A 16,957-nucleotide genomic window follows, 5' to 3' on the forward strand; every position below is an offset into this window, starting at 1 on the left:
AAAAATCGAATTAAAGATCTTGTCCCAAAACATTGTGAGTAATGATAAGACAACAGAGCTACAGAGCAGACTTCCCAGGTGTGGAATGTCATCAGCCACAACTGGACAAGTCTCCACAGGCCGTGGGGTTCTTTCCAAACCATGATCAATCAGCTCTGAGATCTGTAGCTGTGATTAGGAAAGAGTGTCAAGTTGACAGGTGTCTAATTTGGCTACACCGATCATAAATCCTCAGTTATCTCAGAGCATCTCATTAAAAATCACCTACAGGCCACACATTCCTCTAATCGCTTCCTACATGGCACGGAACGTACAGTGTTAATTAGTTTATCAAACTGTAATACACTAACTCATTTATGTCCACTTCCTCCACAAACCATGACTTGAGGCACAAAACTTATCGAGCCAGGGATGGTGGTATAGGCCTATCATCCCAGAACCAGGAGACCGAGGCAAGAGGATCAAGAGTTCCAGGCCAGCCTAGGCTACATGAGTGAGCACCTTGAACTCTGCCCCACATTTTGTTCATCTCATGCTAATCACTAGAAGCTGAGTCACAGCAGCCTCTGAACAGCCAGTCAGAGACAAACTACTAGTAACTCTCTTGAGGTTGGGGGTGGTTTTCCTTTATGACTCAGGATATTCAAAGAAGCTCAGAGTTTTCATTTGCGTGTGTGTAACAAAGTCCCTCAAATGCAGGAATTTAATTCATAAAGACTTCTATAGTCACTTCGTTTTATTTGTTAGTCACCTAAGACATCATAACTCAGTGTGACTTACAATAGAGAGGTCAGGCTCTTGAGTGAGAAAAGCCAATATGAACTGATGAATGGATCAGCTGTAAAGCCCATTAGGGTGTTCTCTGTCACCGGGTGCGGTGGCGCACACTTTTAATCTCAGCACTCAGGAGGCAGAGGCAAAGGCAGATCTCTGAGTTCGAGGCCAGCCTGGTCTACAGAGAGAGTTCCAGGACAGCGACAGCCTGGACTACACAGAGAAACCCTGTCTTGAGAAACCAATGAAATAAAATAGGATGTCCTCTGAATCAAGCACCAAGAGTAACACGTGTTTTCAGGCACTCATCCACAGCAGCATTCTGGGAGGCTTCAGCACTGGAGCAAAGCACAGGGTGAGCACTCCATACTGTAGAGTTCTCAGTGAAAGAAGTTTATTAACATACATTTCCTTCACCAGGCACAATGGTACACACTGGAGGCAGAGGTGGGTGGATCTTTCTGAGTTTGAGGTCAGCCTGGTCTACAAAGAGAGTTCCAGGATAGCCAGGGCTACACAGAAAACCGTCTTGAAAAACCAAAACCAAAAATCAAACCATTTCCTTCAAATAAATATTTTATTTTATCTTATTTTTTGGTTTCTCAGGCTGGGTTTCTCTATGTAACAGCCTTGGCTATCGTGGAACACGATCTGTAGACCATGCTGGCCTCGAACTCAGAGATCCGCCTGGCTCTGCTTCCCAAGTGCTGGGATTAAAGGTGTGCGCCACCAGCACCCGGCTCAAATCAATATTTTAAAAGGTGCCAACCAAAGCAGTAAAACAACAAGAGCAGGTACATCCAGAGGTCAACTGGGCTGTCTAAAAACACCATGGGGCTCAAGACCCCAGAGCCACCAAGGACTCCTCAGGGTCAGTCATCTCAACAGGCTCAGAAGCCAGTTGAATCCGCAGAACCTCAGCAAAGCCATCGCCAAACCAGCACGTGACGTGCGCCGTGTCGACAGTGAAGAAGAAAAGGCGGTCCTGACAGAGCTTCCGTCGGTACACAGACCGAGGGTCTGCGGACAGCACAGCCTCAATGGCACACCTGGCTTCCTCTGTGGACTGCAAGTATTTAAAGGGCATCCGACCGGCATCTGCAACGAGAAAGACACAAGCTTGCACTTACAATCACGCAGGTCAAACCTGGAGACAGTGAGTTTCAGCATGAGATGTGGTAGCTCAGCAGGTCACGTGAAAGGAACAGGGTCTGGAAACCTATTAATGTCAGAGACTTGCGCCTCCAAAAGTTCTCTTCTACTGAACAAAATACTCGTGGTGCCTTTTCCATGAATCTCCAAAACAGGAGAGGCAAGCTTTCATTGCTGTCCACAAATACCACTCTTTCTATGTTCAATCTATACTTTAACTCCTGTCATTTTCCTAATGAAAGGGACACTGTCAAAGAAACAAGTGGCATTCTCAGTATTCTCAAGGCTGCCCACCCTCCACCCCAGACATCGTTAATTCCAGCACTTGAGAGGCAGGAGCAGGTACTATGGAATAATCCTTCCATACAGTGTGAATATGCATTACTCTCATTGGTTAATAAAAAGCTGACAGCCCGGTAGCCAGGCAGGCAGTTAAGCAGGAAAGCCAAACCGAGAATGATAGAAAGGGTGGATTCAGGGAAAGACGCCAGCCAGCCACCCAGGAAGCAAGACATGCTAAAGAGCAGGTAAAGCCATGAGCCACATGGTAATACACAGATTAATAGAAAAGGTTAAATGTGCCAGGCAGTGGTGGTGCACTTAATCCCAGCACTCGGGAGGCAGAGGCAGGTGTATCTCTGTGAGTTTGAGGCTAGCCTGGTCTATAAAGCGAGTTCCAGGAAAGGCACAAAGCTACACAGAGAAAACCTGTCTTGTAAAAAAAAAAAAAAAAAAAAAAAAAAAGAAATGGTTAAATGTAAGTTAGCTAGTAACAAGCCTGAGCTATCAACCAAGCATTTGTAATTAATAATCCTCTGAGTGATTATTTGGAAACTGGCGGTTGGGAGAGAAATGTCCAACTACAGGCAGGCAAGATCTCTGTGAGTTTAAAGTCAACCTGATCTACATAGTAACCCCCAGGCCATTTAGTGCAGAGGGAAGAAGGAAAAAGGAAAGGCAGAAGACCAGGCATCCAAACCCCACTGCTAGAAGCAATGCCACATTCCTAACAGATGGAGAGTCCAGGACAAAACTTCAAAAGACCATTAAGAAGCTCAGCATCCTCAGAGAGGCCCAGTCATGTATTTCAGGTAAACAGATGGTCACCCTTTCAAGTGACAAAACCTCCCATGTGTATGCATTCTTCAACAAAAATAAAGTATATATGGGCAGCTGAAGAGATGGCTTAGCAGTTAAGAGCACTTGTTTTTGCAGAGAACTCAGATTCAGTTCCTAGCACCCATATGGTGGCTGACAACCATCCTAAGCTCCAGGGGATCTAACACCCTCTTCTGACCTCCTTGAGCACCAAGTACACACATGGTGCACACACACCCATGCAGGCAAAACAATCACAGGCATAAAGTAAAGTAAGAAAATCATATATGTGTGAGTATGTGTATTTTAAGGACTGGTAAGAATGACAGTGAGTAAAGGTGTTTGCTGCCAAGCCTGACAACCTGAGTTCAATACCTAGTGGTGGAAAAAAAGAACTGATTCCTGCAATTCCACATAGGCACAATGGTGTGCACAGGTGCAACACACACATATACACGCACATATAAATAAATAGATAGGTAGATAATAAACAACAAACAAATAAATTTATGTTTGGGAGCTTTTTTTTGGTTTTTTGAGACAGGATCTCTCTGTGTAGCCCTGGCTTGCTTGGAACTCACTATGTAGATCAGGCTGGCCTTGAATTCACAGAGATCTACTTGCCTCTATCTCCTGAGTGCTAGGATAAAAGATGTGTGCCACCATGCCTGGCCAAATGGTTTTTGTTGTTGTTTGGGTTTTTGTTTGTTTGTTTGTTTGTTTGTTTTGAGACAGGGCTTCTCTGTGTAACAGCCCTGGCTATCCTGGAACTTACTCTGTAGACCAGGCTGGCCTTGAATTCAGAGAGATCCATCTGCCTCTACCTCCCATGTGCTGAGATTAAAGGCGTGCGCCACCACCACCCTGCTCCAATGTTTTTAAGTGGCATATAAAACCCCATGGGGCCTCATGCCCTTACTGTAGCCTCTGGGACCCTCCTCAGTTCACTGTGCTACAATGACCTCTCAGCAGCCACACCCCCTTCCTCTCGGGCTATGCACTGGCTCTCCAGAGGCTGGCTTCCTTTCCCTGGTCAAACTGACTCGCTCCTTCATCTCCTTGGTATCTGCTCTCGTGTGTCTCCTCAGTGAGGCCTCCTCTGGCCATCTACTTCCAAATGCAACCCTCTAACGCTGCCCTTCTCGGTTACGTCCTGGGCCACCATTACCTTCTAACAGTGTGTGCTTCTGTGTGCTTCACACAGCAGTGTGCTGACTTCCTATGCCTGGAGCTTACGTCTCTCCGCCCATTAGAATGCAAACTGTGGAGGCAGGGCTTTCCTGACCCCCTTTCCTCACTGAGGTTTCTCGCACAGGCAGGAACAGTGCTGGAGAGGCTCAGTGAGCAGCTGCACAGTAAACAAATGCACTTACCTCCCCCTACGGCCATGCTGGCTGTTTACTGAAAAGTAACACAAGAACAGCTCTCAACCCTGTGCAGATCTGTCATCTCCTTGGAAACCAGCTACTTCTTGCTAGCATCCTCATTCCCACCTCTTAACAGCCACCAGCTCCCTTCATTCTCCATCTGCTATGAACTGGGGAAATCAAACAACACATGCTAAGAACCATGCGTTAAATCGGCTCCCAAACAGAGCCCTGTGGCCTTCTTGTGGCAGGAAGTGCATGCCCTGTGGGGGGAAGCACTATGGCAGGAGGATCTTCTCTCTTTGTGAGATCCTGGGGTCCCCTGACAGAAGAAAACAGATACCTCTTTGGCCAGACAGAAAAGCAAGAAAGAAATTGGGTGTACCCAAGTATAAGCAAGCACAATCCACCATTTTCTGAATGCTGTCGGAAAAGAGAACAGAGAAAGGCAAGCAGAGCAGGGAGAGGGCTCAGTGGTTAGAGCACCCGCTGCTCATACAAAGGAGCTGAATTCCGTTTTTTACTCCCCACGTCGGGCAGCTCACAAATGCCTATAACCCCAGCTCCAGGAGATCCAGAGCCCTGCCCTGGTCTCCACCAGCACCTACATGAACACATACCCCCAAGACAGGCACACATGCATACACATGATTACAATCAAATAAATATTAAGTAAATGAAAGATGAAAGCTGCAAGTCATGGGCATCTCCTGAGGCAGCAGTCACTCTCAGATGCCTTCTGAGCACCTGGACTAACCACCAACCACACAGCTGTCAAACAGAAAGTGCCCTGTGATCGTGCATCCAGTTTATAATCCTGCTCTTTAGAAATCCAGTCATGGGGCTGAAGAGATGGCTCAGGGGCTAAGAGCATTAGTAGCTCTTCCGGAGGTCCTGAGTTCAATTCCCAGCAGATTCATGGTGGCTCACAGCCATTTACAATGGGACCTGATGCCCTCTTCTGGCATGCAGGTGTATATGCAAATAAAGCACCATATACATAAAATAAGTAAATTTTAAAAAACTATTTAAAAAGCTGGGCAGCAGTGGTGCACACCTTTAATCCCAGCACTCACAGCACTCAGGAGAGAGAGGCAGTTGGATTTCTGTGAGTTCAAGGCCAGCCTGGTCTACAGAGTGATTTTCAGATCAGAAACTCTGTCTTGAAAAAGGGGAAATACACACACACACACACACACACACACACACACACGTATATATAAATTAAAAGGGGGGTGCTGAAGAGATGGCTCAGTGGTTAAGAGCATGACTGTTCTTCCAGAGGAGCCAGGCTTATTCCCAGCACCCAAATGGTTACTTACAACTATCTTTAACTCCAGTTCCAGCAGATCCAACACCCTCACACAGACATACATGCAGGCAAAACATCAATGAATATAAAAATAAGTAACGGCTGGAGAGATGGCTCAGAGGTTAAGAGCACTGACTGCTCTTCCAGAGGTCCTGAGTTCAATTCCCAGCAGCCACATGGTGGTTCACAACCACCTAATGAGATCTGGTGCCCTCTTCTGGTGTGAAGAGAGAATACTGTATATATAATAAATAAATAAATAAATAAATAAATCTTAAAAATAGCTGGGCGGTGGTGGTGCACGCCTTTAATCCCAGCAGATTAGGGAGGCAGAGCCAGGTGGATCTCTGTGAGTTCGAGGCCAGCCTGGTCTACAGAGTGAGTTCCAGGAAAGGCGCAAAGCTACTCAGAGAAACCCTGTCTTGAAAAACCAAAAAAAAAAAACAAAAAACAAAAAACAAAAAACACCCTTATAAATAAATAAATAAATAATCACACTGACAAATATTCCATAAATATAACTGCTTTTGGAAGTGCCAATCCTGGCTAGATTTCATATAAAGGAAAGCTCATCGTGTGACTGGGTCTGTAGCTGACATGCACAGGCCCTGACCCCCAGCACAATAAGAAACGATACAAAACAACAGAACGTGCGCCCATCTCTCACTCGGGCCTCAGGGACCCTAGGTACCCTGCCTGGCTTACCTCCTGAACTGAGCTTCCTCAGGTCCATGTCTGCATGAGGAGTAAACCGGACTCGTAAGGAGGCTGCAGGAGCCTCCCTCACCCAGGTGGGGACGGCACTGCAGGGCGCTCTGTCGGCTGTCCCGGCGGCACTGCAGGGCGCTCTGTCGGCTGTCCTGGCGGCACTGCAGGGCGCTCTGTCGGCCGTCCCGGCGCTGCAGGGCGCTCTGTCGGCTGTCCCGGCGGCGCTGCAGGGCGCTCTGTCGGCTGTCCCGGCACTGCAGGGCGCTCTGTCGGCCGTCCCGGCACTGCAGGGCGCTCTGTCGGCCGTCCCGGCACTGCAGGGCGCTCTGTCGGCTGTCCCGGCACTGCAGGGCGCTCTGTCGGCTGTCCCGGCGGCGCTGCAGGGCGCTCTGTCGGCTGTCCGGGCGCTGCAGGGCGCTCTGTCGGCTGTCCCGGCGGCGCTGCAGGACGCTCTGTCGGCTGTCCGGGCGCTGCAGGGCGCTCTGTCGGCTGTCCCGGCACTGCAGGGCGCTCTGTCGGCCGTCCCGGCACTGCAGGGCGCTCTGTCGGCCGTCCCGGCACTGCAGGGCGCTCTGTCGGCTGTCCCGGCACTGCAGGGCGCTCTGTCGGCTGTCCCGGCGGCGCTGCAGGGCGCTCGGTCGGCTGTCCCGGCACTGCAGGGCGCTCTGTCGGCTGTCCCGGCGCTGCAGGGCGCTCTGTCGGCTGTCCCGGCGCTGCAGGGCGCTCTGTCGGCTGTCTGGGCGCTGCAGGAAGCCCACGGTGTCTCTGCGCTGCTCCCCTGCAGGGCCAAGGCGTGGTCCATGTTCCCTGACCTATCTGTGCCTTCGTTCCGAGAGCTCTTCGGATCCCGTGGGCCAGGCTGCTCTTCAGCCATACCCACGCTGTCACCTCTGCTTGATTCCAGCACCAAATCCACTCTTCTCTCTCCATCCTCAGGTACAAGGTGCTGGGTTCCCGTGCTGTCTCTAGACTTCCGGGAGTTTTCTTCTGGGGTTCTGTCTTCAAGGCATTTCGGTGTCTCCTCAGCGCTCTGGCAGTGCTGTGCTTTCCCACACCCTGAGAGCAGGCGCTGGTCACAACTGTCAGCTGTGCCAGCAGCCTGGGACGCAGCCCTCGGCTCATGGCGGTTATTCTGCATAGTCAAGTCCTCCAAAGGCTGCAAGTTCTGTGGTGAGTCATAGTCAGCAATGTAGGGCTTTATGTCGAGCACAGGTGTGCCGTGGATCATGTCAATTCCAGACAGGTACACAGCGCCACCTGAAGGGGAGAAAGATCCTCTGGCGTGCTTACAGTGGACAGCGGTACAGGAAAATGGAGGGAGGGATTGCCCACTAAGTCTCTCTCCAACCCTCCCCCCCCCCCTTGCACTTCACTGAGCCCACTTGGACTGTCCTGCCTGGAAACCCACATCCTCACCTGCCAAACTCCTCCTCCTCACGGCTCACACAGAACACGTCACTACAGACCTTCCTGGCTCTTTCTTCTCAGTCCCACAGAGGCATAAGTGAATAAACCTCCACTCAAGCCTTCTCATACAGAATGGCAATGGCTTTCGATGCCTCTGTGCCTTGACAGTGAGCAGGCCCCCGGAACACAAGCTGGGGTTCACTCATCTCTGCATCACTGCTGGGCACATGCCAGTCTTCAGCAGGTCACCAAGACCATTGTATATTTCTGCTGGGGCAAGCAGACTTTAGGAGGCCTGACATGCTCCCCAACTTGGTGCCCACGCCCTGTGTAACCCCTTCTCTGAGTTTAACTTAATCTAAGCCAAAGAATATGGCAAAAGAGTTCTGATACCCTCCAATGATGATTTCCATATAGGACTCCTTGCTGGCCACAGACGCAACCTGACCAACTCTCCCTGCAACCTGGTGAAATGCACAAGCATGCTGGGAAGCCAAGCAGCCATAAGATGCCCTAGAAATGTGGGCAGCCTTCAGGACCTCAGGGTACCTCCAGCCAACACCAGCATAAAGCTGGGGCCCTCAGTCCTACACTTATAAAGAAATGAACCTGGCAACAACCTCACTGCAGAGGACCAGCAAAGATGAGCCAGCAAAAATGAGCCCCAAAAGCTCATATATTTGAATACTAGGTCCCCATCCTGCAGACCCCTTGAAAAACAGCAATGTTTTAACACACCATCAAGGTGTGCTGCCTAAACAGATACACTTTGGATCATTTTATTACATAGAACTAGAGATATGTCCATGAAGACTCAAAAAAGTCAGCAGGGTACAAGACCCTATAATTAAATATTAAGACAGGTCTCCAGTTGTCCCACTCAGATAGCTGTTGTCCACTTCCTGCTACTCGTACAGAGTCTCCTACCCTGACTCTTAGAACACTGACTGAATGAGAACCATATAGAGCAGGTGTTCACATTGATTCTGACTCTATTTTAGAAAAACATGGTTGCAAGAAGACCCAGATGTCTGAAACATACGATGTGCAAGCCTGGAACTGGGTAAAGATGGCACAGGACTATCTAAATGACAGGTCTCACAGGAGAACCCAAGAGTTCAGAGGAAGCTCCCATGCTGCTCGTGGCTCCAGGCTGTCATTTGTCCCTGCGCGTGACCATTACTTATTCTGCTTTTCTCTTATCAACTGCCTTCTGACACAGGAGTGACTGGCCCATGATCTTTATGATGGCTATGAAAAGAAGCACTCCTGTCTCCACCCCTACACTATTCATAATTGATTAGTGTCTGCCCATTCACTTTTCTGATTTCACCTCCGTCAACAGAGAGAGGCTAAGTTCTCTGCAAGCAGGAATTTTCATCTGAGTTAACCACCAATGTATCTCTATCATCATCTAAAAACAAGATGTGTAGTGGTGGCCTGAATGAGAACGGGCTACAGAAGCTCGTCTATTTGAATACTTAGTCCCCAGTTTGTGGGACTGTTTGCGAAGCATTAGGGGACGTGCCGTGCTGGAGAAGGTGTGTCACTGGGCATGGGGTCTGAAATTTCAAAAGCCCATGCCTTTCCCAGTTAGCTCTCTCTGCCTCAAGCTTTTGGATCAAGATGTAAGCCCTCAGCTACTGCTCTAGCACCATGTCTGCCTGCTGCCATGCTGGTGGACATGGACTATAATCTTCTGAACAAACACTTTCTCTTATAAGTTGCCTTGGTCATGGTGTCTTACCACAATAATCGGGAAGTAACCAAGACAAGCAGTTTACGTGCATGCTCAGAAAATGTTCTAGAGCAGTTGTCCAATTTGGTAAGCCATCTTTTTTTGGAGGCGGGGGGTTCAAGACAGGGTCTCTCTGTGTAGCTTTGGAGCCTTTCCTGGAACTCACTCTGTAGCCCAGGCTGGCCTCAAACTCACCGAGATCCGCCTGGCTCTGTCTCCCAAGTGCTGGGATTAAAGGCGAGCGCCACCACCTCCCAGCTGGTAAGCCATCTTAATAAAACCAGGTGGATAAGCAATGACTTTGCTGGAAAACCTACCAACAATTGAGCACAATTCAGCACAGTTCAGGTCCCAAAAAGAACAAAATAGCCTCTTGACTGTTTAGTCCAGTGTCCTGAGGAGCACTGAAAACCTACTGGGTAAGATCCTCAGCAACAAAAACTCTGTAGAGTCAGAGAGGCAGGCCCATGCTTCTGCCCCCTTCAGGAGCAAGCAATCAAGATGCAGCCTGGTGTTTGAAACCAGGAACTTATGCAGGGACACTTGGCTTTGTCTGGGAGGAAGGGACTGGACCTCCCTGGACTGAGTCTACCAAGTTGATCACAGTCCTCGGGGGAGGACTTGTCCTGGAGGAGGTGGGAATGGAGGGTGGGCTGGGGGTAAGGGGAGGGCATGGGGGGGGGAGAATAGGGGAACCCATGGCTGATATGTAGAACTGAATGGTATTGTAAAATAAAAAATATATATATCAAAAAAAAAAAGAAAAAGAAAAAGAAAAAGAAAAAAAAAAAAGATGCAGCCTGGATGGTTTCTCAGAAAATTAGGAATCGAACTACCTCAAGACCCAGCCATACCACTCTTGGGCATATACCCAAGGAATGCTGATTCATACCACAAAGGTACATGCTCAGCTATGTTCATAGCAGCACTATTTGTAATAGCCAGAACCTGGAAACAACCTAGATGCCCGTCAACTGAAGAATGGATGAAGAAAATGTGGTACATATACACAATGGAGTACTACTGAGCAGAGAAAAACAATGACAGCATGAAATTTGCAGGCAAATGGATGGAACTAGAAAACATCATCCTGAGTGAGGTAACCCAAACCCAGAAGGACAAACATGGTATGTACTCACTCATAAGTGGATTCTAGATATAAAGCAAAGAACAATCAGACTACAACCCACAGAACCATGAAGGCTATATATATATATAGCATGGGGGACCCTAGGGCGACTGTGGCTTATAATAAATTTTAGTTTTACTCAAAAAAAAAAAAAAAAAAAAAAAAAAAGATGCAGCCTGGAATGGGCTCCTACTCCTATCTACATGCTGTCATCCTCTGCCTCCCTAACAAAAACTTGGTCTGTTAGTCAAGAGTGAGCGAGAAGCTCTCTGAGCTCCGGTAGAACTCAGTGGGTAGAGTGCTTGCCTATTATGCACAAAGCCCTGGTTCAATGCCAGCACCACCTAAACGGAGTGTGATCAGTTCTTGGGAGGTAGAGGCAGGAGATCAGTAGTTCAAGGTCATCTTCAGCTCTATATGGATTTCAAGGTCAACTTGGATACTTGAGACCTTGTATCAAAAACAATAATAAAACAAAACCAAGAAGCTCTCTGAAAACCTCCCATTAAAAGCAATCCCATCTTCTACAACGGCACTTCTACGGTCTGACAGACGTTAAAGCCAGTAATGTAACATCCCAGGCCACTAAAAACAGCACAGCTGTGTGGCCTGCACTGTAGTCTAAATGTCTCTTTCCTTCAGGCTGCAAAGAAGAAATAACACTACTCCTCTCCTGCTTTTCACATGTGCATGAACAACTGGGCACTACACATCACAACTGAAAATAGTCAGTGAATTTTAATTATCTTGTATTTCTTACATCCTAAGTCTTAAAAACGTTATTACTAATCTAATGATTACAAAATCTACGAGTTTTAAAAGTAGCACTGGTTTTTTTATAGCAGAATGATAAAAAACAAGCTCTGAGCACCTCTAAGAGTTGGTTTTGTAGTGTCCCCAATGCTGACACCTTTTCAATCATTGTACTTCCCTAAGTGTCTGAGGGCTCTCAAAGGTGACGCCACCAGTGTTGGCATGAACAGCAGCTAACAGTGAATTCTAAGCTGATTTGATAAGACTTTTAGGAGTAAGATAGGAAAGGTCAAAGCAGAAGTGAGTGAGCTACCTCCTCCTTGCCCAGCGTGGCCAGCATTAGTAGAGTACAATGAGTGAGTTACCTTCCACCTTCTCCAGCCTGGCCAGCGTCAGTCCTATCGCATTAGGGCGATGTGGGCTCCTTGTGGAGAACACTCCAGTCTTCGCCCCATTCAGCCTAGGCGGCTGCACTTTTGCCTTGTAGTTCAAATGGCCATTTTTGTGAAAAACAAACAAAATCCTATTGAAAATAAACCAAACCATTTGTTTAAAAAGAGGACAAATTATTTTAGTATAATGATTTGAGAAAAGAATGTAATCTCCCACTAATTAACAGAAAGAATAATTTTTCTTAAATTATCAATCACAGAAAATGAGCTCTCCCTCCATCCTTGTGGGAAGAAAGTCATCTCCACATGCTTAGTACTCAACACAAAGACGGCATACAGCAAGAACTTAAGACTTGTATGTGGCCAAGTGAACACCACTCTGAAGTGCCTGCTGTTTGCCATGCAGTATGCTAACGTTTTCATACCCATTTAGTACCGTAACAATCCTAGGAGGTATTATTTAGCCCTCACTCTGAGGGTGAAGAAATCGAAGCTCACAAAAGTTCAACCTGGCAAGGCCTTCTAAACAGAATATGAAAGCCAGAAACCATGAGGAAAAACAATTAACAGGTTTGAATTAATTAAATCATTCAATCTAGGTCTAGGAGATGTTTGCTATACGTAGTGGGTTAGCTGATATTTACAATATGTAAGTCATTCTTACATAAATCATCAAGTAATGAACTCAACACAGGACTCAAAGCAAAGAACAAGAATGTGCAACAGCTAACACTGAGTCTCAATAATAATTCAGAGGACAAACAAAAAACCTAACACTGTATTTCTCTACTGGGCAAGGTAAACATGGACAGAAATCGAATTCCTAGTGAGAGCAAGTAGTATCCAAATTTTTAAGGCTTTCTGTCTTTTAGGAAGGGTAAACTGAATTCTTCAAAGGCCTACAACAGAGCCTTTCTCTAAAAAAGGTCAGATGGTAAATAGTTTAGGATTTGAGGCCAACCAGTGGCGGTTTAAACTATTCTGCTACCAGAGCAGAATTTTACAGTGGTGGCCACACACAATACATAAACCAACAGTATGCCATAGACAGTATAGATTCAGATCATGCTACACATCGGGTGCAGCTGTGACCCCATAAGCTAATGTACACAAATAAGCAGTGAACCATATGCGGTCCCCAGGCCCCAGTTTGCTGAGAGGCCAGCATAAAGACCCATGGGCAGAGTCAAGGAGGTCTATGGTTTCAGTTCAACAGAAGGGAGCCATCATGATCAGAACAAGCTGTAGTTAAACATGTTCCCTTAGTGACTCCCAAGATCCTAAAGGTGCCCAAATATGCAAAAAACCGAGTACACAAGCTGAGTGTGGAAATCCATACATGATCCATAATCGTAGAGATAGGGATGGTATAGATGGCAGGCTCCAGAGCTGCCTTCAACGGGCGAAATTTCTCAGGGCCCAATCTATCACTTCTAACTATAAAACAACTTACCAAACATGAGAAAACTGTTCTAGGCCCATCAAGGAATGTTCAGGATTATTAAAGATGCTCTTTCTGATCTTCAAACAGGCTCTGGAGTGGCTACAGATGGATGGCTGCCTTGGAGTACCATTCTTGGCCGTGAAACATGATTCCAAGTAGCCTATTGGCTCAGTGAAAAGATTTCCTATGAAAGAAAATTGGGTAAGATTACTCAAAAGTTCAAAGATGTATTGGTTTCATAGTTCTAAAATCTAGGTAAAACACAATTATTAACGACATTATGTTTAAATACAGAGTCCTGCTATGTAGCTCAGGGCAGCCTCGAACTCATGAACCTCTAGCATCAGCCCCTTGGGATCACAGCTGTGCACCAGCATACCCACCCCAATTTTTATTTATAATTATATAAATACATAAATCATATTAACATAATAGTATTGATTATATATTGAGGTACAATTTATAATTATAATTTATATTTATAATTACTTCTTTGTATGTTCTTTGAAGAGATGCCCCAGACCTCCATTTTACCTCATTTGCATTAAATCTTATTAGCACAACCAGTAAGATTATAAATCTGAGACTGTCTTCTCACAGAACATTTCCTTACTTTTTACTTTAAAAACTCTATTACTTATACAGAGAAAAAGTTATATGTAACATGTATGTAAGTTAAAGGATAATGTACCAACCAGCCACACCAACCACAGTGCTTATACTAACTGCTTGTATCTCTGTAGACTGCTTCCAGGAGCTGCAATCTGTGCTTTATCATCATCCGTTTCCTTCCAGAAGATGATCTTATATGTACTTCTGACCCTAAACAATACTTCTTTTACTCTGAAAAGCAGACACCACACTGTAAATTATCTTCCTAGACTGGCTTTCTCTGTCCCTCTATATTGTGTATGTTTCTGACAACTTTCAAGTTTTTTTCCAAGAGTATTTTTGGGTACTGCTGTATTATTTTTGCTTGTTTGGGTTTTTTTGTTTGTTTGTTTGTTTTTAAATCCTCGTCCATGCTCCTGTGGAAGAGGATTAAAAACGAAGAAACTATCATCAGCCACATACATCCTAGCTCCCTAAGGAAAAAGATCATAAAACACACATGATCGACCCAGCCAGCTACTGTGCTGGGACTAGGGCCAGGCCACACCCCGTAAGGAGCATAATACGTCACTCTCGTTGGCCTGGGCGTGCCACGTGATCACGGGGACACGTGACCCTGACTTTGGCGGCAAGGACAAGAACGCCCGGCAGGCAGTTCGCGTTCTTCTCGGTGAGGAAGCCAGCGGCTGAACGTGATGCTGCCCCGGGCGCGGCGCCTCCGGTTTCCTATAGTTTACCTGTCTCCAGGGCCGGCTGGGCGCACCCGCACGGGGCTGCCGTGCAGCTGGAACCCCGCTCCGCCAAGCCGCGCATGGCTGCGGGCCGCTGAGTCGTCCCCACGCCGTGCGCAGCTTTCTGTTTCCGCTTCCGCCCTGTAGGCCTGGGCGCCTGCGCACTAGTCGCTCGGCGCCGGGGCTCGGAGGACGCCGGTCATGGCGGCCCGGCTGCCGCGTGGAGGGCGAGTTGGGCGCCGAGAAGCCGAGCGCGCGGCCCACCTTCCACCCTTTATGCGGCTCTGGCGCTCTTGGAAGAGCCTGCAGTGTGTCCTCCGCAGATGGGACACGTGGGTAAAGATGTCCACGCAAAGATAACCCTTGAATTATAAACGGCCTCCATGACCAAAGAATGACCCCGTTTCAAAGGGAAATGGTGTGAATATCTGTGATCACATAGCAAGAGCTGGAGTTTAGGGGGCTTTTTTTTTTTTTTTTACATTCATGTGTGCGTGGGAGCGTGTGGAAGTCAGATGACGGTGCGGGAGCCGGTTCTCCCCTTTCTCCGCGTGGCTCCAGGGATCCAATTCGGCTCGTCGGTGTTACCGGGTTCCTTCACCCGCTAAGCTAAAGAACGGAGGTCAAATGTTTAAAATTCTGCTTGGGCGTGGGCTACGGGTTATATTTACCATTCTGCTCCGCTTTTTCAGCAATAACTATTTGTTGAATAAGAAGCCCAGGTAAATCAAGAGTGGTGCATGTTACAGCCAACCCAGGCTAGGAGTTAATGTGGTCGTTTCTTGAGCGCCAAACCACAGGAACCAAAATGAGAGTAAAGAACCAGCACATACATTGGAAAGCTGGGATTTCAAAATCTCGTGGGTTTAGAAGGAGGTGGGATGGGGAATCCACCACACATTACCTGTTACATAAAATATTAAAAATAACGCAAGTCCGAAGATTAAAGGTGTAGCCATGAAAAACTGTTTCTTCTAAGTTCATTGTCACTGACTAGCAAGTCACTAGTAGGAAATAACCAATATTAGGAGGCAGGTTTTAAAGAAGAAATTGTGAGTCTTTTAAAAATTAAAACTGATACTGTGTCCTCTATCAGGAGTTTTGTAAATGAAATTAGCAAAATGCTTTTTTTCCATTTTTCTTTTAGGGGCTACTGGTCTTGTCTAGCTAGAGAAACAAGTTTTGAGTTTAAAAAGAGCTGAATAAGCTGCAACTGCCACTAGTCGGCGCTGTTAACACCATAGTCAAAACAGAAAAGTGAAAGGTTTTCTCCAGAAAGACGTGCTAGTCACTTGATAATCATACCAAAAGTGTGTAATTGCCAACTGTGCCAACTACTGAAACTCAAAGTAGACTTGGAGGCACTAGACCTAGGAATCTGCCTTTAAAAACAACGGGGGGGGGGCGGGGGGGCGGCTGGAGTGATGGTTCAGCAGTTAAAGCACTGGCTGCTCTTCCAGAGGATCCAGGTTTGATTCCCAGCACCCATGTGGCAGCTCACAACCGGCAGTAACTCTACTTCCATGGGATCTGATGCCCTCTCCTGGCCTCCACAGGCACACACACACACACACACACAAAATTAAAAGCTGGGCATGGTGCATCCCAACACTGGGGAGGCAGAGGCAGGCTGATCTCTGTGATTTGGGGGCCATCCAGGGCCACACACACATTTTTTTTTTAAGTCTTCAGATGTAGTTCCCGCATGCCCAGACTCCTTGCTGCCACAGAAGAGGACAGCACAAAGTGGAGCAAAGGTGGATTCTTGGGGAATTATAATTCATGATCTCAAAGTTCTAAACCAACAAGAAAACAGGAATAATTTGATGCACACTGGTGCCTGGTGTAATTAAGAAAGTAGCGTGGATTTATAGGGAATGGTGAAGGAAACAGGACAAGGGTCGAGGGAGATGGCCCAGTGGGTACAGTACTTGCCATGCAAGTAAGGGACTAGAGTTTGGGTTGCCAGCACCCATGTAAATGCTGGGTAGGTGTAGTGGTCTGCAGAAGACAAGTAATCCCTGGAATAAGCTGGCTAGCTCAAGTATCAACTCTGGGGTCAAGTAAGACCCTGCCTGAATATACAAGATGGAGAGCAATTGAGGAAGACAGACATCAATATCTGGTCTCACATGCATGTGCACACATGGGCACCCATGAACCCACACACTTTCACTAGACCCAAGAACACTTTTTTTTTGGTTGTTTTTTGTTGTTGTTATTGTTGTTTTTCGAGACAGGGTTTCTCTGTGTAGCTTTGTGCCTTTCCTGGATCTCGCTCTGTAGACCAGGCTGGCCTCAAACTCACAGAGATCTACCTGGCTCTGCCTCCCAAGTGCT

General features: G+C 47.1%; 1 protein-coding gene across 2 annotated transcripts; it reads right to left on the reverse strand.

Moving 5' to 3' along the window:
- Positions 1–1,461: 1,461 nt before the first annotated feature.
- On the reverse strand, positions 1,462–14,766 carry Trmo (tRNA methyltransferase O). 2 transcript variants are annotated; one of them, XM_028882788.2, is made up of 5 exons: positions 14,624–14,766; positions 13,284–13,458; positions 11,804–11,961; positions 6,409–7,668; positions 1,462–1,872 (listed from the first exon to the last, which is right to left on the reverse strand). In XM_028882788.2, exons 1-5 carry the CDS (start codon positions 14,697–14,699, stop codon positions 1,613–1,615), a joined length of 1,929 nt encoding a protein of 642 aa, XP_028738621.1. In that variant the 5' UTR covers positions 14,700–14,766; the 3' UTR covers positions 1,462–1,612. The 2 variants fall into 2 exon arrangements, with proteins under 2 accessions (XP_028738621.1, XP_028738623.1); XM_028882790.2 differs by lacking the exons at positions 11,804–11,961; positions 14,624–14,766 and having other exon boundaries at positions 13,284–13,359.
- Positions 14,767–16,957: the final 2,191 nt, after the last annotated feature.

The sequence above is a fragment of the Peromyscus leucopus genome, chromosome 2 (genome assembly GCF_004664715.2).
Source record: "Peromyscus leucopus breed LL Stock chromosome 2, UCI_PerLeu_2.1, whole genome shotgun sequence".
NCBI lineage: Eukaryota > Metazoa > Chordata > Mammalia > Rodentia > Cricetidae > Peromyscus > Peromyscus leucopus.

Bases quoted from the DNA above. Each gene is read 5' to 3' on its own strand.
- Trmo (XM_028882788.2), bottom strand. From the start codon at position 14,699: ATGCGCGGCTTGGCGGAGCGGGGTTCCAGCTGCACGGCAGCCCCGTGC. The intron at 11,962-13,283 runs GTAAGTTGTTTT...TATTTTCAATAG, and splicing joins GAACAGTTTTCTCATGTTTG to GATTTTGTTTGTTTTTCACA. The intron at 1,873-6,408 runs GTAAGCCAGGCA...TTCTCGTTGCAG, and splicing joins GAGGAAGCTCAGTTCAGGAG to ATGCCGGTCGGATGCCCTTT.